Source organism: Phalaenopsis equestris, unplaced genomic scaffold (assembly GCF_001263595.1).
Source record: "Phalaenopsis equestris unplaced genomic scaffold, ASM126359v1 Scaffold000191, whole genome shotgun sequence".
Taxonomy (NCBI): domain Eukaryota; kingdom Viridiplantae; phylum Streptophyta; class Magnoliopsida; order Asparagales; family Orchidaceae; genus Phalaenopsis; species Phalaenopsis equestris.
Genome location: NW_018164633.1, coordinates 169,182 through 196,073, shown reverse-complemented (window position 1 = coordinate 196,073; position 26,892 = coordinate 169,182). Strand labels below are relative to the sequence as shown.

General features: G+C 37.1%; 2 protein-coding genes across 5 annotated transcripts in view; both read left to right on the top strand.

The window, feature by feature from the left end:
• The window catches only part of LOC110022464 (stomatal closure-related actin-binding protein 1), a 21,982-nt gene extending 2,933 nt beyond the window's left edge, over positions 1-19,049 (top strand). For 2 of the 4 annotated variants that reach the window (XM_020721415.1, XM_020721416.1), the window contains exons 5-13: positions 4,386-4,526; positions 11,103-11,171; positions 11,355-11,438; positions 12,651-12,831; positions 13,258-13,374; positions 13,967-14,025; positions 15,150-15,284; positions 17,580-17,729; positions 18,807-19,048. In XM_020721415.1, coding sequence (XP_020577074.1) covers positions 4,386-4,526; positions 11,103-11,171; positions 11,355-11,438; positions 12,651-12,831; positions 13,258-13,374; positions 13,967-14,025; positions 15,150-15,284; positions 17,580-17,729; positions 18,807-18,851 — 981 coding nt within the window. In that variant the 3' untranslated portion in view covers positions 18,852-19,048. Of the gene's footprint in view, positions 1-4,385; positions 4,527-11,102; positions 11,172-11,354; positions 11,439-12,650; positions 12,832-13,257; positions 13,375-13,966; positions 14,026-15,149; positions 15,285-17,579; positions 17,730-18,806 lie in introns of all 4 variants that reach the window. The other 2 variants (XM_020721417.1, XM_020721418.1) reach the window with 2 other exon arrangements.
• Positions 19,050-25,519: 6,470 nt separating this feature from the next.
• LOC110022471 (transcription factor PCL1-like) lies at positions 25,520-26,892 on the top strand. Its single transcript, XM_020721426.1, has one exon. It carries the CDS (start codon positions 25,785-25,787, stop codon positions 26,715-26,717), a length of 933 nt encoding a protein of 310 aa, XP_020577085.1. The 5' UTR covers positions 25,520-25,784; the 3' UTR covers positions 26,718-26,892.

Genomic DNA, 26,892 nt, shown 5'->3' with positions numbered 1-26,892 from the left:
ACTCTTTCCATAAGCCTCTTTATTAAGTTTTATGTGAAAAATTTTAAAAAGAAAAAATAAAATCAATTTCAATATGACTTATAGAGATGATATCACTAAAAAGCTTATATCAAAGTTAATTCATCATAATCTTCGATTGGTTCATCAAATTTCAAGACGTGATTCAGGTTTATAGTTAAGAATGGACTCAATTTTTATTTGGATATTAAGTTTATATTGAAGAGTTTATATTAAAATTTAAGTTTTATATTGAAGAGTAGGCTCAATTTCACAAAGAGGCTCAATTTCGTAGTCAAGATGAGATCTAAGTTGAATTATAGTTTAGGCTTAGATATGATTATAAGGTCAACTACAATTTCCAGCTCAATTTCTAATGGAGGTTCAGCTTTAGAATTTATCTAATGCTCAACTTAAACTTCAAACTTAAATTGCAACAATTGCGTTGCAATTGCTTAAGTATAGGTGAAGGTCATTAAACATTTCTAACGTCGTTGCATATTTAGGTTTGATATCATTGGATGATAGTGTAACTAAAAATCATCTTATGTTTTAATATCTTTGAATGTTAATTAATAAATCATAATTATTAATATAATCATATTCAACAAAGTTTGATTCTTCTGATCTAGGCATGATAGATTTGAGAGAAGGTAAATATTTTCAATAGATATTTTAAATACAAATGTGGTGGTGCTAACATAATAGTTATAATAGATTTCTACAACCAAAGGTAGGATAAATCTTCATTTAAGGTTTTGCCTAATTGAAGTTTAATGCATTTATAATCTTTAGCAGAAGATCTTTAATGAAATAAGTAAAAATAATAAAGTAGGTTCGAGGTAAAGGATTCTCAACTATAAAGCTCATAAACTCATCATGGCTTTTATACACACCATTTTCACTTGTTTACAATTCTTAAGTTGTCCATACATAATACTGGAGTTAACCTAAACTACAATAAAAATATAAGTATTATTGTTGGAATTCAATTGTTACAATGACGACTCTTTAAAACAAGAATAAAACAATACAAAACACAAACAACACTCTAGGGTGAGGACGAAATATGTGGGTTGTGTTTGGATGACTGGATGAGAGGTTGCAGGGGTTCTGGATGGAGGCAACAAGTGATAAGGGGGAGGGCGTTGTTTTTGGATGCGGAGGCAAAGTGAACAGGAAGAGCAGTGGGTTAGGAAGAGCAGGAAGAGCAACAACAACATTCAGGGGGTGAATGGTAGATGACAACAAGCAATTACGGGAAGCAGAGAAGGGATTATGTGGTTGGACAATAGCAAAAACTGCCAGCATAATAATTCTGGCAGAGTTGACATTAGATATGGCTGCTGATAAGGTTGGGGAAGTGAGGAAAAGGTGTATAAACACCACCTCAGGATGAGTTATAGCTGCAGCGCCTTATCGCCTTCAGGAATAACTCAAAAGAAAAAAATAGACGTTGATGGTTGTCCTGATAAAAAATACAGCAAAAATGGGAGGCCCCTCCCCTTGGGTAGCAACCCTTGCTCATAAAACTGGATCGGCACCCCCCCCCTCCCGTGAACCGCTATAGGAGGTTCAACCAGCTCAACCCCTAGGGAGCCCCGCATCAGTCTCCCAAGGTTGGGGGAGTTTCGCCTCATTCGTCTAACGACGAGATTTATTATCGTTTTTCACGTGTCTCACAAAAGTGAGAGTAGGTGTGAATTCTCCTAATTTCTAACTGACCGTATGATCTGCGATATAAATAGATAAATGTTCCTTTCCATTATGAATAACAATTGTATGACTAATCATTGTGGGTATAATGGTAGATGCCCGAGACCAAGTCACTATGATTTCTTTCTCCTCCCTCCTGTTGAGTTTTTCAATTCTTCCCAATAAATGATTTGTTGGTTGCCGGTGATGGAGCTGTTGTAACCTCCCGGGGCTGAAGGCTCTACAGTTGCGGTCTGTAAAGCACCTGGATTCCATTGGTGACTGCACTGTCCCCCCAAGACACCTGAGGATCTTTATCTACTTACGAGCAAACATCCACATCTGTGCAATCTTCTTGGAGCCCCCTACTAAACTAAGTTGGGTCTGTGTGTCATATGTATACTGTTGAATCCTCCTAATGTAATCCAATGTCAGCTCAACCTGATCTGAAGTGAGGGTAACCTGAACCTTCCCGAATGAAGGTAACCATAGCCGTAAGGTATCGACCATGATGTCCTGAAATGTTCTCTGTCATGACTGTCCCTTGTTTGGAGCCAGTGTCTCAGTCCTTTCATCCATCGTCGTCACCAAGATTGGTCCCACCAATGCTGCTCTGCTGGCAAGGGAATAAGTGATCTCGGGCTCTGCCAAAGGGAGGAGGAAGATGTGCTTCAGATCCTTGGTGAAGTAGTATGTGTTTCAGAATTCGTTGTAGTGAGTTCTACGATCAACCACCATAGTCTCCCAAACAACATGTGACAGTCATCCATGAGTACCACACCACACCATACCCGATTTTGCAGCTGGCTCTCAATCGAAAACTCTACTAGGCACCTCCGGTTAGGGCGGACCCTGACTCCTTCAGCAACGTTAGAGAATATGGCTCTGAGTCATGAGACTCAACTTCTCTACCATCTGTGTAGATGCCACGTTTTTGCCGCTCCCTCTATCTATGATGAGACTACATACCTTCCCATTCACAATACAATGGATGCAGAATATGTTGCTGCAAAACCACCGTGGAACCCTTGTATTCAGGAACATTTGAACCACGAGCATCTCGCATTCATCTGGTGGGAGATTTTACACCTCACTCTGTTTCTCAATTGCCGCCTCATCGCTAACGTTCTCCACTGCGCCCTGCTCGGTAAAAGATACCTCTCCTCGTCAGGTAGCAGGAGGCGATGTGCCCAAATCCATGCCATCTGAAACAATTTCTGGCGGGTACTATCGTAGGAGTGCTACTCTTCTCAGGCTTTTTCTCACTTGGGGTGGCTCTATCCTTCTCTGAACCAGTTTTCTCAACTCCCTGAGACGGACTTCTGTTGATGTCTCCAACTGTGGATGACTGCCTGAGTGATGGTGGTTGCTTGCTTTGTTTCTACCATATTTTCACTTTCAACGCTAAGGTCCAGACATCTCCAAGTGACCAATAGGGTTGCAGTTGTACCGCGTTGTTGATAGCAGACTTCAGGCATCCCAGATAACCGGTTACCGTTTGCTCCTTTGGCTCGGCCAACTCGAACTTGATGTACGATTGGTCAAACTGGGTTGTGAACTCCTCCATCGATAGATCTCGTTGTTGCAGGTGATGGAGCATGAAAACATTTCCTGACAGTAGTAGGGTGACAGATATTTCCTCTTTATCTCCTTCTTTGTCTTCTCCCACTTGGTAATCTTGTCACCGCCCTCTCTCTTTCTCAGTCTCTGTAGGTTTTCCCATGAAAGGGAGGCAATCTTCTTCAACTTGATGGCTGCTATTTTTACCCATTTATTTTCTGACACGTCCTTATACTCCAAGATTTGCTCGACATATTGTAGCCAATCGAGAAAGTAGTCTGGATCCATACCTGCATCGAACGCTGGTAGATCCGCCTTATTCGGCTGCTAACTTACACTCTCTACCTTATGGGGCTGGTTCCTTCCACTTTGTACCTTAGGAGGCTGGTTCCAGGTTCCAACAACGAGGTTCTCCAATGAATCAAGGAGACTATAGGAAATATCATTGAGCTTGCCTTTTATTGTCCCCTTATATTCTGCTATTTTGTGACATCCTATCTGTAGTTTATGCAATGTAGATTTAAGGAGCACTGAAAACATTTATTTACTAAAACAACCATAGTATAACAAGTAGAATTATATTACATTGGCTGCATATTACTTAATCTTGTGTTATCTAGAAGGAATTTTATTGAATTGGCATCTGTTTTGGTGAGATTGTCTACATAACTTAACGTAGTACCTGGTAAAGTTTTTTCTAGGATATCTATAATTTACTTTTATTTTCTGCTGCTCCACAAGTTTGTAGCAAAATCATCTAGTAATAAAGTAATCAAAGTTGTGTTTCTTTTTTCAAATGTTATTTTCTTGCATCCAATATTCCTTTTATTATTGAGGCATTTACATGCATACCACTCAATTCCTTTGTATTTACATCTCTAATAGCTAAACATTACTTTTTACATTTATAACATTCAAATCTTTCATATCACATCAAAACACTACCATTTTAAAGTTTAAAAAGGGAATACACCTTTTCATGCATAGGTAAGATTGCATGTGTGTAAAAATTGAAGTTTAAGTGTTAGATATGTAAATATATAGGCATTGAGTGGTATTTATGTAAATATTTTATTATTATTTTTTATATGAGATTTGATGATACATGTGCGTAAAGGCCAATCTCATTTCAGGCTACTGAAGATGCCAAGAAAGTGGTTGAGGAAGAAAGGGCTCATGCTCAAGCAGAAATTGGCAATGCCAGAGCAGCAGTGCAAAGAATTGAGCAAGCACTTATTGAACGAGAAAAATTATCTGAAATTGCAGAGAAACAAGTTCGTATAGTACATAAAATTTTTAATCTATTTTATGCTAAAATTCTTCTGTTAATCAACAATCTATATTTAATTCATTATTAATCTATTATTTTCACCGATGATGTTCTCCGTGGGAAACTGCTTATCCAGCTCTCTTGCCTGCTATGATTTTCTTAATCTGTCTTATCCTGTCATGTTTATTAGATTTATTTTGTAAAACGATATATGTTTTGAATGCCTCATTTGCATCTTAAGATAAATTTCCTTCACTTATTTTCTATTTATTGAAGCTCAAGTTTGACAACGTGGTGTTCTCATTGAACCCATGATTTGGTTCTATTGTTGTAATAATTGCAATTAATTGTTATTTTCTACATTTTTTTCTTTGCCATGTATTTTAATGATTTATAATTAAAATAAAGTTTTAGTGCAAAAATGTTAGATTTTGTTGAATAACATTTTCTAACATGTGACGTGGTCTCCCGCAATACCGGCGGTATCTGCCCACATGATCTTGGGAGTCCTACGTTGAATGTTTTTTTCTTTTTCTTTTTAATTTTCTTTCCTTTATTTTCAACAAACTTCCTTCTTTGTTTATTTTCTTTCTAGTTCTTTCCTATTTTCCTAATTTATAATCAGGCCTTTTCCTATTATGAGACGTTTATATGTGTAGTGGATTGTTTGGATTTTCAGCTCGGTTTTTTATATTTTGAGAGTTATTCTCTAACATACTTGCTCTCTGGAGTGCTTTAGCATTTTTCCTTCGCAAGTGATGTGCATGTAGCTTACCTAGGAACAAGCGGTAGATCTCCGTAGTTGTATGCACCTTGCCGATTCACCGTGTATCCGTTGTTTTCTGTCGGACAGTCATCAACGCCACTATCAACATCTGTTTATGGTAGGAACACCCTTTTTTCTACCCTGATTCACTGTCTTGTCTCCGTTCGTGCCGATTATCAGATGCCATCTGTCATCCCACTCATGGTATCAATCCTACAACGTCCTTCACGCCTTTTTGTGTTCTATCACACATTCTAAGAACCATAAAATAAATTTAGTAACAAAGACACCCATAATTTGGTAGGAAGAATGAGACACAATGCCGCCAAAGAGATATCCTCAACGAGTTGCTCTGGAAATTACTATAGATGACATGCAGCAGGAAATCCTGTAATTATAGTGGAGACTCGTTGATTTTGAAAGAAGATAGCATGGGAAGTCACCCACAGCAACAACGAAGACCACTCTGGTGAACGAGATGAAGAAATCCCTCTCCACCACAAAGTTTCAAGTGACAAATAGCCAATGAATCGTCGATTCTGCATTTGAGTATAGGAGAAGAGAAGATGACTTTGGAGTAAATGTGGATTTATCGAAATTTGACGGTTGCATCGATCCAGACGAGTTCATCGAATGACTCCATATAGGGGAATGGATCTTTGAATACAATGATGTCCCACCTGACCAATTTCTGCTTCCAATTATTGCAGTTTTTGGTTTGAACTGCTTCCTATTGTGCTGCCATCATCTTGGTATCAAAGCAAGTCTTTTTTCCTGGGTTGTTCAGCTAGAGTAGGAATTCTTCATAGAACATCGTAGACTGGTTATTGGAAGAGTTCTTGGGCCTTTTTTATGATGATAAGAAGTTGCCACTGCAGTCCTCCCCCCTTTCCTTAGTTCCAGGAGCAGATAGGCACTATCGTGGCTAAATTATATTGCTAATTTCTCTGTTGTCTAGCTATTGATTTCTTCTCAGTTTCATCCATAGATAGGGGTGTAAACGAGCCGACCCCGAGCGAGCCCGGCCCCAGCTGGTGTTCGGCTCGTTTATATTTCGAGCTCAAAAAGACTCGCTCATGTTCGGCTCCTTTTATTAGCGAGTCGAACACGAGTTGTTCACAAACAAAGAGTCGTTTTGACAACCCTAATCACGTAACCATAAGATGTTAAGGGTTAGGACAAGATTTAAAAGTCATTATTTATATTAAAACATCATTTGACTCTAATTTAATAATTTTAATTTTATTTTCTTAATTAATACTTTTAGTTGATTATAAATCTTTGTAATCTTGTAGTCAATTAAAATTTAAAAAAATACTATTCATCAATATATATTACAAAAAAGGTTGTATGAAAGGGCCCAATAGATGATGCTCTACTCATACGATACATGGTACAAAGAGATATCCCCACAAAAAGATACAAAATACTCAAAAAAAAAACATGCAAAACAAGTGTCTATGGACGAGGCAATTTAGACCTGCCTCTTCCTCTAGTTCTTGGAGCGGATCCAGATAGCAAATTCTGAAGTGTTGTTGCATTGCCAGGAGTGACCAAGGTATCATCCATTAAGTTTCCAAGCTGAATAGTGTCCCCAGCCTTCTTCCTCCGTCGAGAAGCGTAAACTTGTCATTCTTCTTCTGAAGACTGTTTAGTCTGATCCGTAGAAGGAAAGACAGTTGCAACGATGAGTTCCTGAGTTTGTGCAGGACAGTCTTCCAAAATTTGGGAAACACATGTCATTGCAACAGGTAGTTCTACCAACTGTTTAATAATAGTAAGATGGTTTGTGTTTGACTCTAAATCTTCTTCATTAGTATTAGTAGACACCTTTTCCGTCATCTGAATGTGAATGTTCGCTTCATCCCTATCTTCAATCACCTCATAGAGGGGAGCTTGAGCACCCTCCACGGTAGGTAGAGCCTGATAGGGTAGTATGTCCACTCCAGTAGAAGAAGGGGCAGTGACTGCATCCTGCCTTCTAGGGGCAACCTCCTGATTCTCCTCCAACAAACGACTCTTATCAATATTTTTCGAAATTATATCAGTAGAGAAACCATTTTGCACCGTATTCGCCTTGGGCATAGCAGTAGGTATCACAGGCAATGAGTAAGAGGGTATAACCTCTGCAGGAATGTGCTGAGAAACAGGAGGTGGGGCTACAACCGACCGAAGATGGGGATACAACCGATAACATGATGGAATAATAGGATGAAGAGCTATGACCAAACATTCCACAGTGAGAGCAGTATTGGGGATGAGGTCCCATCACAATCTTCTGTCAATAACCCTGATGATGAGGGGAGCCAATCCAAATCTCCCTTGGAAATGGTTGAGTGATGTCGCGCTCTACAAGCACACAAGCTTCAGATTGCCTGGTTGTAACAAGCGTGGGAGTATCGACCTTCAGCGGTTTCCCAAAAGCAGTTGCCAATGTATAAAAAGTTTCATAATTGAAGAGATGCACCTTGAGCCCTGGAAAATTTAACCCAAACAACCCAAACCGGGATAATAGGAGATTCTAATTTAGGATCAAAATCAACTGTTCATTTCAGAATTTTCATAAAGCGATTATCAACAAGCTACTACTACTAAAACTGTTCATTCCACAGTGAAAACTTTTATAAAGTTGAGTATAATCTGCGTCATTTGAGAGTTGAATGAAAACGTGACGACCATCTAGCGAACCAATTTTCCAACTCCCTGTGAGCTTAAGAGAATCAAAATGCTTTTTAATAATCTCAAGTTTGGGATTTTCATACGGAAATTTCCTAACAAGAGTATATCTACATGTTGAAGCCAATATATTTGTTTCTTCATCATTGAGAAACAAAGCAGGTTTGTCATTATTTCTTCCCAGTATTTTAATAAAGGTATAACCACCTCCAGATTCATGTGCATCATGAAATTCTTGAGGGAAGAAACAGGAACGACCGCTTGCTCCAGGAGTAGAACCCCCAGAGACAGCCGCCGCATAACTCGAGGCCATTCCCCCAAACCGGAACAAAAGTAAACTCAAATGCAAAAGCTCCATGCGCCAACACTGGAGCTGAAGCAACGAAGAACAGAAACAGGGAACATAAATCTCAAAAGCGGACGAAAAAGCCACAGACTGCGATCTATATCACCATCGCTTTGAACAACAAACACGAGATATCTAAATCGTTCGCACATTTTAATAATTTGATCACCCAAAGTTACACTTCTATCATTAGAGCTACTACTACTAAAATTACATTCAATGTATTCATTTTTAGCTCTACTCAAATGAAGGCCTTTAGACTCCAATATAGACCTCCATAATGTTAGTGTGGAGCCCGATCTAATTTCCCGCTCCCGCCTCCCAATCGCGAACATCGCGATCTTCTGCCATGTCGCGAACCGTCTCCTTGCTGTCGCAAAACTTTTCCCGCTTACGCTCGTTCCCGCTTCCTGTTCGCGATAAAAGGCATCCACGCCCGGCTCTCCTTTCAAGTTCTAAGTTACGATTTTGTGTTCTTCTTCAAACTTCCTCGGGACATAGGAAGATAAGTACAAGTAGTAGTTCCTTGCGGTGAAGGAAGAAGAAAGAAAAAGAAGATTGTTCTCCATTGACTTCTTCTTGGTGACATGTGACAGAAGAGAAATTAAGTTTATTTCTCTTGTAAGTTTATCTTTTTCGGTGTATCTCGGTGTAGAGCTTCTTCGGTGTATCTCGGTGTAGAGAGAGAAGAACAGAGAGAAAAGAAGAGAGCAACAAAGTGAGAGATTCCTCTTGTAAGTCAAGGCAATCTACTGGTGTAAATTCCTCAAGTAGTAAAATCCTCTGCAACTCCGTGGACGTAGGCAATTTGCCGAATCACGTAAATGTGTGTGTTTCGCTGTGTTACTGTTTTCTGGTGTGAATTTTCTCGTTATATTTTTCACTTTCGTCAAAGATCTTTCTTCTATTTTATATATACCACAACAACTGATATATATCATAACACATAATTTAAGTTTTTCATGGGCTTTTTCTCTCGTCTTATCCATGAGAAGGATATCATCAACAAAAATCATACACCAAGGTACATCCTCCTAACTGAACCAGAAGAATATGTAGCAATTAGTTCTACTCAACTTGATAATGGAGGGATATGCGGCAAAATTCGAATGCCTTGGGCTGAATTGCAACCTAACTGAACCAGAAAAGCATTCCATTGCTTGATTTTTGGGTGGGCTAAGGCCAACCATAGGCCAGTTGGTACAACTACAATTTTTTGGGATCCTCTAAAATGTCATCAACCTTGTTTTCAAGGTTGAATGACAATAGAAATGAAGTAAAGCTGCAACCTTACACCACCCGTTGGGGGAGAAATCAATTCAGTCCAAAACTGAAGAGAATCTGGTCCAACCAAGCGGAAAGAAGGATGAATCCCGCAGTAAAGTCGTCTTCCAGCCTCAGGGAACAACTGAAATGGGTACAAACTCATCTTCAAGGAGGTGTTTTAAGTTTCATGGGTTTGGACATATAACATCCAGTTGTCCTAACTGCTAGGTCATGTCATTGGTAGAAGAAAGCAATTTAGGAGAGGAGGAAATTCAGAGAGAAGAGGACAACAGCTGTACGGGAGACCAAGTGTTGATGAAGGGGAATTGTTGGTCCTTCTTAGCCATAGAGAACAGCTGAAATACCCATCTTCAAGGAGGTTGTTTTAAGTGTCGTGGTTTTAGACATATAGCATCCAATTGTCCTAACTGCCAGGTTTTGTCATTGTTAGAAGAAAATAATTCAGAATTGGAGGAAATTCAGGGAGAAAAAGACAACAACCGGACAACCCATCACGCATCTTAGACGTTGTTTTCCATTCTTCTTTGGGCCGCAGTCTTATTTGGCGGTGTCCACTTCTCAAGTTCACCTTGGAAAACACTATAAACACTTTTAATTAACCACTTTGGTTTAGCACTATAGTGGTCTTTTAGGACTATCTAAGTGTATTTCCTACCTGTCTCCTATATAAGGCATGTTTCTTTAATGTAAATTCGACTTTTGGTTTTTCATTTTATCTCTTCCTTTGTGACGAGAGTAGGCGTTCCTTCGAAAACCTGTTGTTTGGTTGTTAATCAGGGTTCGGCCCTCCATGTGGGTGTTCGTGGGGCCTTTTAGCTGCTGTCCTTAACCGATTCCTTCTGCCAACCGTGGCAGTTTTCGGTTTCAAGAGGAAGACAGCTGAGTGATTAATTTTTTTTCCCTCTTCCGCCACTATCAGAAAGAAAATAAAATGTCAGTGCAGAAATATTAGACTTTGTTGAATAATATTTTCTTAGTTAAACTTGAACAAACCCTAGATGTAGTAGTTAAAAAGAGTGAATGTTGATTAAGAATTGGAGAGAAAAGACGATGCTTCTTAAACTACTTGTATAAGGTCATTATTGTCCCAAACTTTCAACATATTTACTTGAATTCCTTCACTTCTCAAATAGGATTCAAAAGTCTCTTTATTGGATTATTTTTTAATCATTTTTGAGGGATCAAGGGGCTAGTTTGGAACATATTTGAGGAGTAGAGAGATTGAGTTGTGCACATTAGATGGTTCAGGCTAAAAAGCCCTTTGTATATTATCCAAGGACCATTTTAAATTTTTCTCTTAAGAACAAAACCAACCTGCAATTGTTGTGACAAGGTTGAGGATATTAATGATTTATATCTTTCCAGTTCTAGGCAAAAAAATATTCGTTTCTTATGTATTGCAATATTTTTTTTATATCATATATTAGCTTTGTACTTTTCTATTGAGCTAATTTCTACTTTCTAAATGTCTTCTTGCATTTTGTTCTTTAATTTTAAAATTAAAGGATTTGGAAGAGCTTAGGAAAGAAGTTCAAGAGGCTCGACGTATCAAAATGCTTCACCAACCTAGCAGGGTACTTCTCCATAGTACATATTTTCATACAGCCTCATGTGATAATTGAAAACCACTCTTTGCATTTTATGCATTTGAAAAATCCTTCAGGTTTTTTGCCATTTGTAGTTCTTTTGTTTTTTCATATGCTTTCCTTCTGTAGGTATCCATTTTCTTGGAATAGATTCTGAAAAACGTTTTATAGGTAATGGATATGGAGCATGAACTTCAAGCATTGCGTGTTCAGCTGGCAGAGAAGTCAGTTTATGCTATTCAACTTCATAAAGAGGTTTTTTTCCCTCTAAACTTAGATTTTACTCGGCTCCATTTGGCTTTTCTGTTAATATTGTTTGTTGGTGATATGGTAGGTCGATAGGTCTTCACTATGTTTTTTTCCCTAGTTCTAGTTTTTTTACGATGATTTTAGTTCTTTTGGCTTAATGTTATTGATGGGAGTTTCATCTTAATTCTATGTGGCGTATCTTTGTGAATTCTCTTAGGTAGAATGAAGCTGAAATCTTAAAAATTAAGGCGTCGTTCGATGTAACGATTGGAATTTCTTCAAAAACTCTAAAGTTAAGTATGCTAGTGCAAAACACTCTTGTGATATGTGACCTCCTGGGAAGTTGCATCAATGAGATAAAATTGTGAGGCCATAGGCTAAAGCTGACAATATCTTGATGGGCGAGTTCTCGAGCTATTACAAATAGTATCAGAGCACTACACTAGCCTGAAGATGAGAACTTAGTGTCATACGCAATGAAGTGTTATACCATTGGAGGCATAATTTGAACCCTAGACGGGACAGTGTATGGATCACCTCTAGAATATTATTTGTTTGGTGAATGATTTTGGGTCAAGAGCACTGAAGAAGATGCCACTTTTTTAAGTGGGGGCCACTTTGAATCCCCTTAACTAGAATGAAGCTAAAATCTTAAATATCGAGACGCCTTCTGGTGTAAAAAGTTTTTTTTTTAAATGAGAAATTTCAAAGTTAAGCATTTTCGTGCAGGGGCACCCTTGGAATTGGCGACCTCCTGGGAAGTTACATCAACGGGACAAAACTGTGATACTATCAAGCCAAAGTGGAAAATATCTCTGAGTGGGAGTTCGGGTTGTTACAATCTAATATTTCATTGTTCACATCTAATATTATGAACTGTTGTGCCACAAATATTGTGATAAACCAATTTGAATGTTTGCCTTGTTATAGTAATATGGTGCGCCAATAATTTTTATAGAGTAAATTGCCTAATAATTGATATAAAATTTGTAGTAGTACATATTTAGATAAACTGCATTATTGTTGTATACTTCTTTTGTGGACATTTTCAGAATGATTGGTTCTTCACAACCACTATAGAAAATAATAATTACAGACATCGGCTAATGGAAATTCATCTATATTTATTTAGTTGTATCTTGCATTTATCTACATATAGCAACGTTAGGTGTTAATATTATGACTGATTTCCCTTTTTTTGCTTCTTTGGTTCTCCAGTTGGAAATCACCAAAAAAATTGAGCGAAGTAAAACTAATTTATACGAGTTGGAGGGTCTTGAAAGTTTGGGATCCTCTTTGAGAATCATTTCTCCAAAGGAAAATAATGTCGAGATCTCAAATTGTTCCATTCAATGGTATCGTATACAGCCTGAAGATGGAAAGAAACAGTTGATTTCAGGTACTTCTATCTGGTATTTGCTTCTTTTGCTTTAAGTATCCCTCATAATTTTATTCAGACGCTTGGATTTTTTCATTGAAATCTGGACATCTGGGTAGGTTCAATTTATAACGGCGATTTAAATGTTTATACACCCAAATCTTTCATATTACATAAAAAATTCCACCATTTTAGCTTATAAAAAGTGATATACACCTTTTCATGCATATGCATATGTAAGACGGCATATTTGTAAAAATTGAAATTTAGGTGTTAGATATGTAAATATATAGGATTTGAGTGGTATGCAAGTAAATCTCCCCAAAAGTTAACTTCATTAAACTCGTATCTGTTCTTGTCTAATCTACCCTAGAAGTTATATTTTCCTTCTTCAACATTTTCTATTATTCTGAACTGTTTGTTGCCAAAACAATTTATCATTAACAGGTGCAACAAAATCTATGTATGCTCCAGAACCATTTGATGTTGGGCGTTTCTTGCAAGCTGAGATAGCCTCAATCGGTGGAAAAGTAGTGTTAAGAACTACAAGCCCTATAGATCCTGGTTTGTTTTCTTTATCATTTATGGAAATTTACGCACATACAACACAATTCCTTTGCATTTACATATCTAACATCTTAAGTTTGATATTTCCATTTATAACACTTTGGGCTTATGAAACTATGCATGAAAATGTGTTCTTCACTTTTAGAAGGTTAGTAGTAGTGGTAGTTTTGATGTGATATTAGAGTGTTATGTTGTAAATATAAAGGTTTAGGTGTTAGATATATAAATACATAAGAATTGTGTGGTATGTATGTAAAGGTCCCTTTCATTTAATGATAAAATTAACTTTTCATTTTGAAATACTTTGATAAAGTTTGGGTCACTTTGTGTAAAAAATTCCTATAACTTCTAGTTTTTGTACAAGGGTTTTGATCCTGTCGCCATTACTCCATCTATGATAATGGTGTTTTTTGGCAAATTCTGGATCAACTTAATTAATTTCTACTCAAATAAGTTATTTTGTTAATTAATTGAAGAATATGGGATTATCTGTTTTAGTTGATTTCTGGTATTTTTATTATTTTTCTACTCAGTAGCATTGATAACTTTTGCTGAAAAAGTTTGTCAATATCTTCTGTTTGCTGAACAGCTGCTGGTCTAGGGAGCTATGTGGAGGCTCTCGTGCGAAAGCCTGAAACTGAGTTCAATGTACGGCTTCGTTCTATTCCATTGGCTTTAGTATTCTTTTTTGTTTAACCTTGAAATTTGCACTCAGTACCAGGTCAAATTTCTTTCTTTTTTTCCCCTATCCATCAGTCCAATCTGGTTAGGATGGCTGATTTATGCTAATTTATTTACATGAAATGCGTCTTTTATTTTCTAGGTTGATTTGTTTTTAAAAACAAAATATAAAAACATATAAAGATTGTATCAATCAAACATATTTTGAAAAACAAAAAATAAAATAAAAATAATAAACAAAATCAGGAAACAAAACTGATCCAAAACAGGCCCTTAAATTTTCGCAGTTCTTCCTAATTTCGGCTTCTCTCTGTTATGGTACAAGTTTCAAGCCAAACATCTATTGCCTTCTCCTCTTTCTCTTGCTACTTTTATTCGACTTCTTTCCCTTCACAGTCTTCTCCGTTAGCATTGACGTCTGCCTTTTTCTCCTTGAGTCAAGCAATACTATGCTGAAACCAAGCATCGACGTGTTTTTCTTTCTCTACAACACCTTTAATTTCTGCAAGGAAACTATTGTTGTGATTTAAATTTCTTCCATTTCTGTTTAGAATAAATAAATATTTCCGATCTCAGGTGATTGTAAATGAAATAATGTTCAAAGCAGTGTTAGTAATACAAAAATGTTTTTCACTTCAATATTTCTAATGAACCCCCTTTGTCGATCTAATCAGAAAACTCAGAACCATATTATTACTTCAGAGAAGCTTTGTTAAGAGTGCAATTTAACCTAATGACCTCCTGGATAAAGATTTTAGATTATACAATGATCGAACATTGCATCCTTTTTTGGCAACATTTATTCTGAAAAAAAACAAAAAATGACTTCCTGGAAATTTGTACCAGGCATGTGCAGTAAAGTGACTAGGGATCTATTAGATTGATCTATATTGAACCAGATCTTACCGGGGCTATATGCTTATTGAAATGGACTGTGCTTTACCTAAGCTTTCTTGGCTATTTGAACTTTGTTGGTTTGTCTCATCTAATTGGTCTGTTTGCTTATTTTCTACTATTTATTTGTGGGAGATGGTGAGTGTACATGCTGTTATGCAGGATCTGACACTACGTCCAATTTCTGTTTTTTTCAGGTTGTAATTCTCCAAATTAATGGGAGTGATCATCCCTCTAACTCTCTCTATGTTTTCCATGTGGGTAAGCTAAGGCTAAAACTTGCAAAGGGAAGGACAGCAAAGGCTAAGGAGTTCTATTCCTCTTCAATGCAGGTAATGAGTTCATGAAACATTTGCTACCCACATAGTTCCATTTATGAAATTGTGGTTTTTTTATTTTATTGATAAATTTTATTTCTCCATATTTTTTGCCCTCCCTCTCTTTTAGATACAACAATCAAATAAAATACTTTTTTATTGCCACCATGTCTTCTCCTGCCTTTCCTTTGTGAGACTAAGTTTTACCTTGTTGAAGTTTTTTTATTTAGTCATTTATTGACCGTTAGAAGATATTTAAAGGCATTTTTTGCATTGATGACCCATATTTCATTTTCTCGTTCTATAAATGAAACTCAAATCAAATATTTTACACACAAACATAACGATTAAAGAGCTCTGCAATCTTCAAATTATTGCAAGCTAAGGAATTGAAATTTAACGTTTGAACATGTTAATTTCAAAAGTTTATGCTGTCTAAAAGTTAACCCACTCAGCTGGCAGGTAATACTGGCAATTGGATAGAAGTTAGATATTTTTTGAAAAAGCGGTGAAGAATTTTGCTGTATAACTCAAAGTAATATGAACTGGCAATACGAATTAGAAAAAGTACGACAAAAGTATATGCTATACTATAGAGTTTGCGATAGACAAGAATAGTTCTAGAGACTTTTTAAATGGGCGATTTATGAATTAGCGTATAAAACTTATGCATACCTTTTGACCTGATTCAGTTAACTTCATTTTGGATAACTTTAGCTTGCTTTAGCTTTTAAAAGCTTATTTCGTAATCACAGTTCTAAATATATTTTACCAAAAAAATTTTGAAAATAATATAAAGAAATGTGCGATAAAACAATAATTCAAGTGAACTTTTTTTTTTACTGTTTTTCCTGTTACAAAGGCAGTCATAAAACTATTAAGTTAGCCACATCAGTGTTTTCTTTGTTTTAAAAGTCTAATTAAAGTAATTTTGGGACTTGTCTCTGATTATAAAAAATATGTTGAGAAAGTTTTGAGGGCCTCTGTTGAAAGATTAATTTTCATTTTATTTCTTTTAGTAATCCTAAAAGATTTAATGAACTTGAGCCATTGTCTATATTCAAAAAGTAATGTTTTAAATAAAAGAGGTGGCAAGTGAGTTAACAATGGTTAAATTAATCATCCAAAATGTTTCTCCTCAAGTTTTTATTAGAAGTTAAACCACTAGGAGTTTGAAATAAATAAGGTTCTACTTCTATAATGGATATTTTAATTATTTTTTGAATTTAATCAGTGTAATATGGATTTCAAAGAGTCAAGCTATTAAAGTTTTGGGCTAGATCATGTAGGTGACATATAAAAGCTGTTTTGAGGCTTAATGTTGTTAGTTTTTGACTGATTACATGTACATTTATAAACCAAAAATGTTCTACTTAATTAAATTTATTAATGATCAATATTTCTAGTTATTATTGGCTAGCTGCTTAATACTCTTAATTAGTACTATTTTTTTTACTTAACCACTGTTTACAATTATTAGGAATGAATAAAATTAGCTGAGTGACCGATTATAGAGACTATGTTAGCCCCTCCTGTTTGTTTTGGCCACTATTTATTGTGAATGTGCTGCTAGCAAACTTAACTAACCACTAATTTGATGCTAGTTCATGTTTTCATTAGTTTTTTAAGTAACTAACGGTCTGTTTGGAATCAATTTTAATATATTTATATTTATTTATTTATTTTTAAATATTTTTTAGGTGTTCTTATTTTTTGTTTTAAATAATAAATCAATTTTTTTAAAAACACTCAAATTGTTTTGATTTTTTTTAAAGATAAATGGATACAAACATGTTTTATTTCAAATCAAAGGATAAAAAAAATGAAACAAAAACACAGCATAGGAAATAAAAAGGGGCATTTACATACACACCACCCAATTCTTATGTATTTAGATATTTAACACCTAAACTTATAAGTTTTACATACCACCCAAATAAAAACTACTGCTATTTTAGCTTTTAAAAAGTAAAATACATCTTTTCATAAATAGGTAAGGTGGCATACATGTAAAAATTGAAGTTTAGGTGTTAGATATGTAAGTACATAATAATTGACTATTGAGTGGTTTGCAGGCATCTAAACAACAAAAAGGATCCCAAACCGCCACTAAATGCATAAAAATGTGATTTGGGACATAATTTACATCTTTTCCGAGAAAGAAATATTCTATGTTACAATGAAAATTTTAATATCTTATTCTCATTCCATTCTTTTCATTAACACCGTATAAAAACAGAAATTATGAGTCATTTTACCTTTTGGAACTGAGAAATTTAAGAAATTCCCTCCTCTATCGTCAATTTTCAGCTTTGTGGTGTTAGAGGGGGTGGCAGTACTGCAGCTCAGTCACTCTTCTGGCAACCAAAAAATGGCCTCTCCTTCAGTATAGCTTTTGAATCCTCAAGAGAAAGGAACGCAGCAATAATGCTTGCAAGAAGATATGCTTTTGACTGTAATGTAAGTTCTTTGTACTAAACGGCTTATTAGATTATTAGCTAGTGATGATTTTATTTTCACCCATTTAATAAATCTTCTTTATTTGGGGGATTTTGAAGGTTTTATCTAAAGTTCATAATCCATATTGATTTTAAATCTTATTAAACCAATTAATGAAATCTAATAAACTCATCATTTTTCAAAGTATGTATTCTAGATTGTAATATTGTACTTGTGGCATGTTTGGCTTGATAATTAGCTCGATTGGCTAAATGTACGAGTTATTGTTTTTTTGTCGAGTCAAACATGACATTGTATGTTTGATCTTGTTTGTCTTGATAGTAGCTCGATTTTTTTTTTGTTATTTACATATATGCATACATTCATACATACATACATACATACATGCATATTTATTTATTATGATCAAGTACATAAATAGCACTCGAAACATTGTCGTTTGCAAAACAAGCACCATCTTGCATTCATTTTTCAGATTCTAACCCAAATATCAAAGTTGACAATAAAATCCCAACGGCTATTTTTTTGTTTTTATCAAATTCCCAATACTTTAATCATGGACCACATAGATACATCGGTTTGATAATTCAAAAAAATGATATCGGTGCTAGCTTGAAAAATACAAAATTTTTGGGTGCTATGTGTATAATGTTGAAATGTCAAATAGCCTTTTTGTTCATGAACAGCTCGAGCTTAGCTCCACAAGTAAACGATACGCGTACAAATAGCAAATCTTGACTCATTTGCCTAACTCGCCACACCGAACAACATTTAAGCTCGCTCAAACTATTCTCTTTTACACCCCTAGTAATCCATAATTGCAGGCACACACGCACGGCATGTGCAAAACCATAAACTTAAGATTTTTAGTTTGAAAGCCTGAGCTCTTAAGTCTTAACCACATGCTTAAAATGGCATGCATACCTAAGTTCTGGTTGCACTAAGAGCAATATTTCTTAGCTGTAAGCTATTCCTTCCATTGCTTTTAATATCTTTAGACAACTTTTTCATTAATTACACATATCTTTCCAGAAAAATTGTCTGAATTCTTAATACACCTGTGAATCTTTTGTCCAGATAGTGCTGGCTGGACCAAATGACAGGTCTTCTGCTGCAGCGTGAGTGAAGTTGTAAGACTAATTTTGAGTTGCAAGTAAGCCTGAATTCTGTAAACTCTGTATGTATGATTGATTTGTTTGGTTTGAGGGGTGGGGTTTGATTGGTAATAGTGATAGGTTAGTTTGTAATTCTGAGGTTTTTGCTTGTTTTTATGGTAGAAGAATTGGGCAGGTGGGCAGGGTTTTTTTTTTTTCTTTTTTAATTTGCTTTCACGAGTCTGTAATAACTCTTTTTTTCAGGTTTAAGTTGAAGTATTCCTATAATTTGCTTTATGTTGAAGACTTGTCCTTGTTTCTTAAAGGGGAATTTACATACATACCACACATTACTTATGTAGTCACATATTCTAGCACGCAAATGTTAATATTATCATGCATAGCACTCAAGCATTTAATATCACATCAAATAAAACACTATCACCTACTCTAAAAGAGTTAAATACACATTTTGATGCATAGAGTTGTGATTCCAAATTTAAAAACACTATCACTTACTCCACATTAACATAAAGAGTGAGATAGGAGATGTTTCGTTTCGACCTCAAACTCGTTGAGTTGTTGGAAATGACCACTAAATATATTGTTGCCTGTGAGAACGCCCCTGAGCCGCCAAACAAAGACACCAGAAGAGACCGCCACAATACAAGAAAGGACAACCCAGACAAAGCACGCGACTATCAAATCGCCCTCTCTACAAGGGTTATTGTGACAATCACTCCACCCAGCGTCATAAGGATTATAAGTGACAAACTAAGGCCCAAATCACTAATCGTCACACCATCGTGAACACCCCTGGTATAATTCTGGGGTCCCTTGCAAAACCTCACTCAGGGTGTCCATGAAAAAAATAGTGGATGATATCCAGGATAATGAGTTCTTTAAGAAAGCAACGTTGATGAGGGCCGAAGCTTTTCTTTGGGATAATAGAAAATATTGTGAGTACCACAGAGATCATGGACACGATACAGAAAAATGCAAACACCTGCGAAGCTTGATTGAGGAGCTGATACAGGATGTGAAGTTGAAAGAATTTGTCTCCCCTGGAGCCGCGACCCAAAGGCTGAGCAAAGCTCCCATGGGAGGAACGATCCACGGGCCCATCCACACCAATGTCATTCACAGTCCTGAGTATGTGCCTGTAGTTTTTTGAAGAAGCGAACCACCCAGGAAGGCAGGCCGAAAGAGACAACAAATGGAGGAACTCTGCGCCGCAACCTTTGCCTCGAAACTCGATGACCATCTGTCTATTTATTTCACTGGTGAGGATCTTCCCCTAAAGAGAAATTTATGTAACGACGTCATTGCAATAATGGCAATAATCAACAATTACCAAGTAGGAAATGATCTAATTGATACAGGGAGTTGTTTGAATGTACTGTTCAAGCAGGTATTCAACAAACTGAGCCTTATTGTTAATCGGATGACTGCACCGGCCGATCTACTATATGGATTCTCAGGCGAAAGAAAGGAATCGCTGGGAGTGATCGGGCTCCCAGAAAGTTGGGGAGAAAATGAGAAACAATTTATGCTCACAGAAGATTTCCTCGTTGTGGATTAACCCCTAATATATAACGTTATATTTGATCGGTTGCAGCTAAACAATTTCAGAGCAGTGATCTCTACTTGCCATGTTGCTATCAATTTTCCTGGAGATGGAGAATTTATAATGGTCAGATGTAACCTAGAGAAGTCTCGGGTCTGCTACTTACAAACCATAAGCAACGTAGAGCACAATCCTCTAGACATCTAAAACGTAAGGGAAGGCATCCTTGAGACCAACGAGACCATCCGTGTGGTTCCGACAGTCGAAGAAGAAACTATAGATGTTTTCTGATAAGTGAAGTTTTTTTATGTAGGTCATAGGGAGCTGCTGATACAAACCCTCTGAGAAAATCGTAATGTTTTCCCATGGATGGTCGTTGAGATGCTGGACGTGCTGATGGACGCTGCATGCCACAGATTGAACGTCGATCCATCAGCTCGACCCATGAAGTTGAAAATTAGAAGCTTGGTTATGACATTGATGGGACTCATCCGAGAGGAAGTACGAAAGCTGGAGGAGGCGGGGTTTGTTCGGAAAGTGTAATACCCCACCAGGGTCTCCAATGTGGTGATGGTGTAGGAGGCCAACGGAAAATGGTAGATGTGTGTGGACTTCACCAACCTTAACTCTACTTGCCCAAAGTACCTAGGGAAGGTGAAGATGGAGATCGGCCGGTTCACAGCTTCAAAATTGAACATGTTTGAAGGGAGGAAAATCAAGTTGTCAACCTTCTATCTCAGAGCCTTCATCTAGGAGGACTACTTAAAAGACTCATTCAACCCTCAATCAAAGAACCACTAGCACTTAAGAAGTATCAGAAGGAGAAGAAAATCAGGATTAGCTCAGATCTCTAGTACCTAAGCACAGAGGAGATCAGTGAAGAAGTCACAGATCACAGGAGATTCAAACATAAGGTTGCCTAATACTTACTAGTCGAAGGAAAACTCTTCGGGAAGTCATCCATGTCCTTATACCTGAAGTGCATTGGGAAGACGATGTTGAAGTTATACTCTGAGAAGTTTGAGGAGGGGAGTGTGGGAGCCATTCCAGAGGAAATGCACCAGCTCGCCAAATTCAGCGGCAATGTTACTTCTGGCTGAACTTGCTTAAAGACACCGAAAAATATTCCCAAATGTGTACTAATGTCAGAAATACATACCATTATGCCATCAAGTTGCCCAAAAACTTCACTGATATTTCGCTTTCCAATCTTTTCTTTTATTTTTAGGGCATGTCAGATGGATCTTGAAACCAGCGGAAAACTGAACAGTCATCCTGGCTGATTTGAAAAGAGAAGAAATGGTTGAACAATTCGAGCGACCAAGGGATCTTCATCCTTCGGCAAAAGAGGAGGAAAGTGATTATGGAGGTCATGGGGTTGGGAAGAACTTGACAAGAATAACCCCGTACCATCAGAAAATCATTCCAATTTCCTTACAAAGAGGCAAGTGAAGACCCATTTTAAACTGTTCTTTATAGAAAATCAAATCAGAAGAGAAATGACTCGTCGCCTGCTCATAGTTGGCAGCTAACCAAAGTTGGATAGCAGGGTTTGAAACATAGTGGCTCTTAATCTCCCTCAATTTTGCTGCAGAGAGAATTGAGGCTTTTGAGGCTGGAATCGACCCAAATGATTCTTGGGGAGTATTTCTGCGCCATATGATCAATAGCAATGCACAAGAGAGGGGTTGAAGAAGAAGAAAATAAGGGGAGTAAAGAGTTATGAAGAAATAAAGGCCACAATGCACTATCCCGCGCACGCGCCCACACACACACACAGATATATATATATATATATATATATCACATTAACACAGAAAAATGGTTGGTGTGATAAAAATCACGTTGTACTCGAGAAGAAGCAATCATTAATAAAAATAGAAAATTTAAATGGTATCTATTCATTATTTACAAAAAGAGGGAACCCTCAGATACAACTAAGAGAGGGAAAACCTATGTAGTCATTTGCAGCTTCGTCCGGGACAAACCCCCGTTGACGCAGTCGCTCGTGCATAAACTCGCCACCCAACTTAAAGGGGTCATTTTGAGTATCCCTCTGTTGGGCAGCAAAATCCTCTCTAACGACTGACAGCTCCTTATATAGTCGAGCCATCTCCTCACGACCCGCTTGATATTTCCCCTCGAAAAACAACAAGTTCCTTACGAAGTGCAGCAACTTCTTTCTCTACCTTATCGACTGGCTCCAAGACCTCAGCAATTCATCATAGATATCCACCCTGAGTTGTACTATGAGACGAAGAAAGAACTCATCCATTTCAGCAAGGCGACACACCAGAAAGTCGGTATACACCCGACGACCCCTAAGGTGTCGTCTCCTCTACTGTTGTGCCAAATGGAATTTGGTCGCCCATGATCCTGTCTCCACCTGAGGGAAGATTCTTCCTTATCCTCTGGACCACAGCGTCCAACTCCACGGTGCCCTGCTCCATGGTCCCCAATTCTAAAGCAACCTGCTCCTCAATCTTCACACCCCTCTCACCGGCTTAATCTATAGAGGCAGAAAGGCCCTCAGGGCCAACCTCTATGTCTGAGGAAGTAGAAGCAATTGTCAAAGCTCCTGTAACTGCAAATAGAATACTAAAAACATGATTCAAAGTACATACCCAAAACTCGACACCATTCAAGAATGGAGTAAGAGACGAAGTCCTCAATGATCTCCTACAGTCCTCCACCCACAGAGGAAAAAATCACCCTTTTGCGATCGAGGCTTAGTCCCAACCTCAGTCGACGGCTTCCTGAACCCTCAAGGGATCATAGTCCCTCAGCAGTTTGAAAGAACATTCCTCCCCTTTGGGCAGAAGTGCTCGCCTCCAATGGGTGTCTCGAAAGACGTTAGTTGACATGCTTTCCAACCTCCTCTATAGCTCCCCCCTTTGATGGATCTGCAGAAAAATTCGAAGACCAGGCTCTATCTTCATTTCCCCTCGCCCGCAATCCCAACACAATTTGCTTCTTGCTTAAATCTCTTGCAAAAGCCCCACCAACTGGTTTTCGTTTTGCATTGAGTTTGCAAGCCTTCTCCCGCATGTCACTCATTGCTTTGAGGAGAGCGCTCTTCTTGGCTGATGTTGCTCCCTCACAAAATATTGCGACTACCACAAAAATGAATAGATAGAAGACAAAAAAAGCAAGAAGAAAAGGAAACGACGTAAATCCTTCTGACCTCAAGGCCTATTTATAATGGTTCAGGCACAAAAATCAAGGGAAGTCCTTTTTGCCCAATAATGTCATTTAATTATTTCATACATTTTAAAAAGATTCTATTGTCCTGCAGCTTCCAAGGAGCAAGAGAATCTAAGAAGTAAATATGTACATAAAAATGTCACCGTGAATCTCAAGAAAGATAAACGGCTCAGGAGGATGGCGTTGACGATCAAACATAGCAGTTGACAGCCGTCTTGAACTAGATATTAGCAAGAGAGGCGTCTTATCTGAATGATCGGCGAAATTTGCCAGGATATGTTTCGCAGGGTGGGGAGCGATCCTTAAGGCGATCAATAGGATGTTCTTTTTCGGATTAGATGTCGATCGAATCAAGGCTTACTTAAATATTTATAATTCTCATCGTTCGAATCAATCATCGATCTTATTATATGCGAATAGCTTTGTAATTACCAAAAAAAACCCCTGATAAGGTAATAATGAGGGGTTTAATATGCACTTTTATAATGTTGTGACATATGTCTATAAATAAAAGTTCATGTCATGAATAAAGAACGCTCTCTTTTATTATCTCTCTTATCATTTTCTAACATAGCATTCTATTTCTTGGGTGTATTTCTCGAACACTTTCGGATTCTATATATATATATATATATATATATATATATACATATACATATATATATATATACATATACATATATATATATTATATATATGTATATATATATATACATATATATATAATTTCTCATACGAAGTGATTTAGGCTAAAACACAAGTCATAATAGTAATTTAATTTTCTCACTTTTAAAGGGGTCATTTACATTAATACCACTCGATTCTTATGTATTTATAGATTTATACCACTCAAATCTTTCATCTCATATAACATCACTTTAAACTTTGAAAAATTGAAATACAAATTTTCAAACATAGCTAAAATGACATGTAATAATTGAAGTTTAGGCCTTAAGCATATTAATACAAAAGAATTGCGTGGTAAGTATGTAAATATTGCTAAATCAATATTATCAATATTTTGAAATTATAATTGGAATTAAAAAAAAAGAAACTTTTTTGAATATATAGATCCCAACTAAATTTTTTTTATGTTTTCTATCCTATTTTATTATAACTAAAAATATTAAAAATTTTAATTTAAAAAATATCTTACCAAAATTATTATCATATTTAAAATAAATAAAACTAAAAAATAAATATATTTTCATTTACAAACAAAAGGGCAAATCTGTAAAAAGAATAAAAAGGCGATCCTTTTGTTGAATTTATTACGTCTTATGTACGTCTCAAAATATTCATCCTACCAATTCTTAGGCTCTTGATTTCTCTTTAAAGTACATCTCAATTATTATAACATTAAATACTTTCCAAAATGAGAGAATCTATTTATGTTTTTTTTGCCAAAAAAAAAATTAAATAAAGATAATTTAATTTTTACATATCTAATATTTAATATTTAATTTTTACATTTATATCGTTCAAAATTTTTATTTCAAATTAAAAATATTATTATTTTAATTTGAGAAAAAAAAAAAGTTAAAATTCAACTTTTTAGGCAAAAATAATATGACATAAAAATTGAAATTTTGTAACTATTTGGAATAACTGCAGTTATTTAAAGAAGTAATTATAAAATTGCTATTATAATATTTATTTTTTTATTTTCGAAGTAGTATACTTTAACTTTTTAAAAAGCATGCCTCATCATATTTTAAAAATATAAATAAATAAAATATATTCAAAGGTCTAAAGGGCACTCTTAAATATTAGATATGTAAATAGATAGAAATTTTGGTGATATGTGTAAAAAAAATTTAATAATTTAATTCATTTACAATTTTTATGCAATGAAAATTACGGGAGAATGGCAAAGATTTGAGAATAACTTCAACTCCGAAAGATAAAATTAAAAATCACAGTTTTCCTCCAAAGATAACGCCACTTGCAGACGGAGAGAGAGAGAGAGTTGTCGGAGAATCCACAGTGATAGCCTCAGCAACCCAACAAAAAAACAGGAAGAAAGTAAGAGATCCGCCTCGAACCCCTCTCCACCTTCTTCTCCCTCCTCGTTCTCTCTCTGCAACGCCTCCCCCTTCTCCAAAATCCCACCTTTCTTCCCGCTTTCCCACCTCCCATCCCTTTTCTCCACCACCGCTTCGATCCCTTAGAGAGGGAGAGCAGAGGAGGATGAGAGAAGAAGAAGAGCCCAACTGGTTCTCCCGATGGGAGGAAGAATTACCCAGACCGGAGGAACTGATGCCGCTCTCCCAATCTCTAATCACCTCCGACCTCGCTCTCGCTTTCGACATCCCTACTCAAAACCCTAACCCGATCCCTGGCCTCCACATCCACCACGGATCCACCGGAAATCAGCACTCCGCATCGCCCCCACTTCCCGCGGATCTCGAATCCCCCGACCACTCCGCCCCCGCAGGCGACGATTCAGCGCGTACCCTTAAGCGGCCGCGGTTGGTGTGGACTCCGCAGCTTCATAAGCGGTTTGTCGACGCGGTGGCTCATCTGGGGATCAAGAACGCGGTTCCGAAGACGATAATGCAGCTCATGAGTGTGGATGGCCTCACTCGCGAGAACGTCGCTAGTCACCTGCAAAAGTACCGACTTTATCTCAAGCGCATGCAGGGCCTTAGCTCATCTGCCGGCGGGCCACCAGTACCGATGTCGGCCGCTGATGCTGCTACTGAACAGTTATTCGCCAGCAATCCAATTCCCCATCCTCTTCTTGGCCGTGGTGGCTCCTCCGGGCTCGGCCAAGAGTCTTTCATGCAGTTCATGGCTCCCCCGCTGCTGCAGCACCATCAGCAGATGGTGGCGGCCGCCGCGGCACAGCAGCAATACTACCATCAACGACAAATGGGGCATTTTGGATCACCGGGGACAGGTGGTGGTGGTGGTGGTGGTGGTGTGTATGATCATGGATTCATCACTAGAGGGGCTTTGCCTCCACAGGGATTGCATAGGATGGGAACTCCTGGTTTCAACATGGTTAGGCCATCTGTACCAGCCGCGTCGAATTGTTTTGATGATGATGATGATGTGGATTCAAGGGTGGGAGGAGGGAGGAGGGTTCTGACTCTATTCCCCAACTGTGGTGAAGATTGATTCCTTTCCTCCCTTGTTTTTTTTTTTTCTTTTTCATGTGTAATTTATATCTTTGAGATATGGGAGATCTCGGATTTGAAGAAGTTAGAAGGATTTTAGAGAATCGGGTTGGTTGTATTAAGAAAGTTTGCTCTTTTCGTTACATTTGTCAGTACCCACACAGTCAATGCTGCCA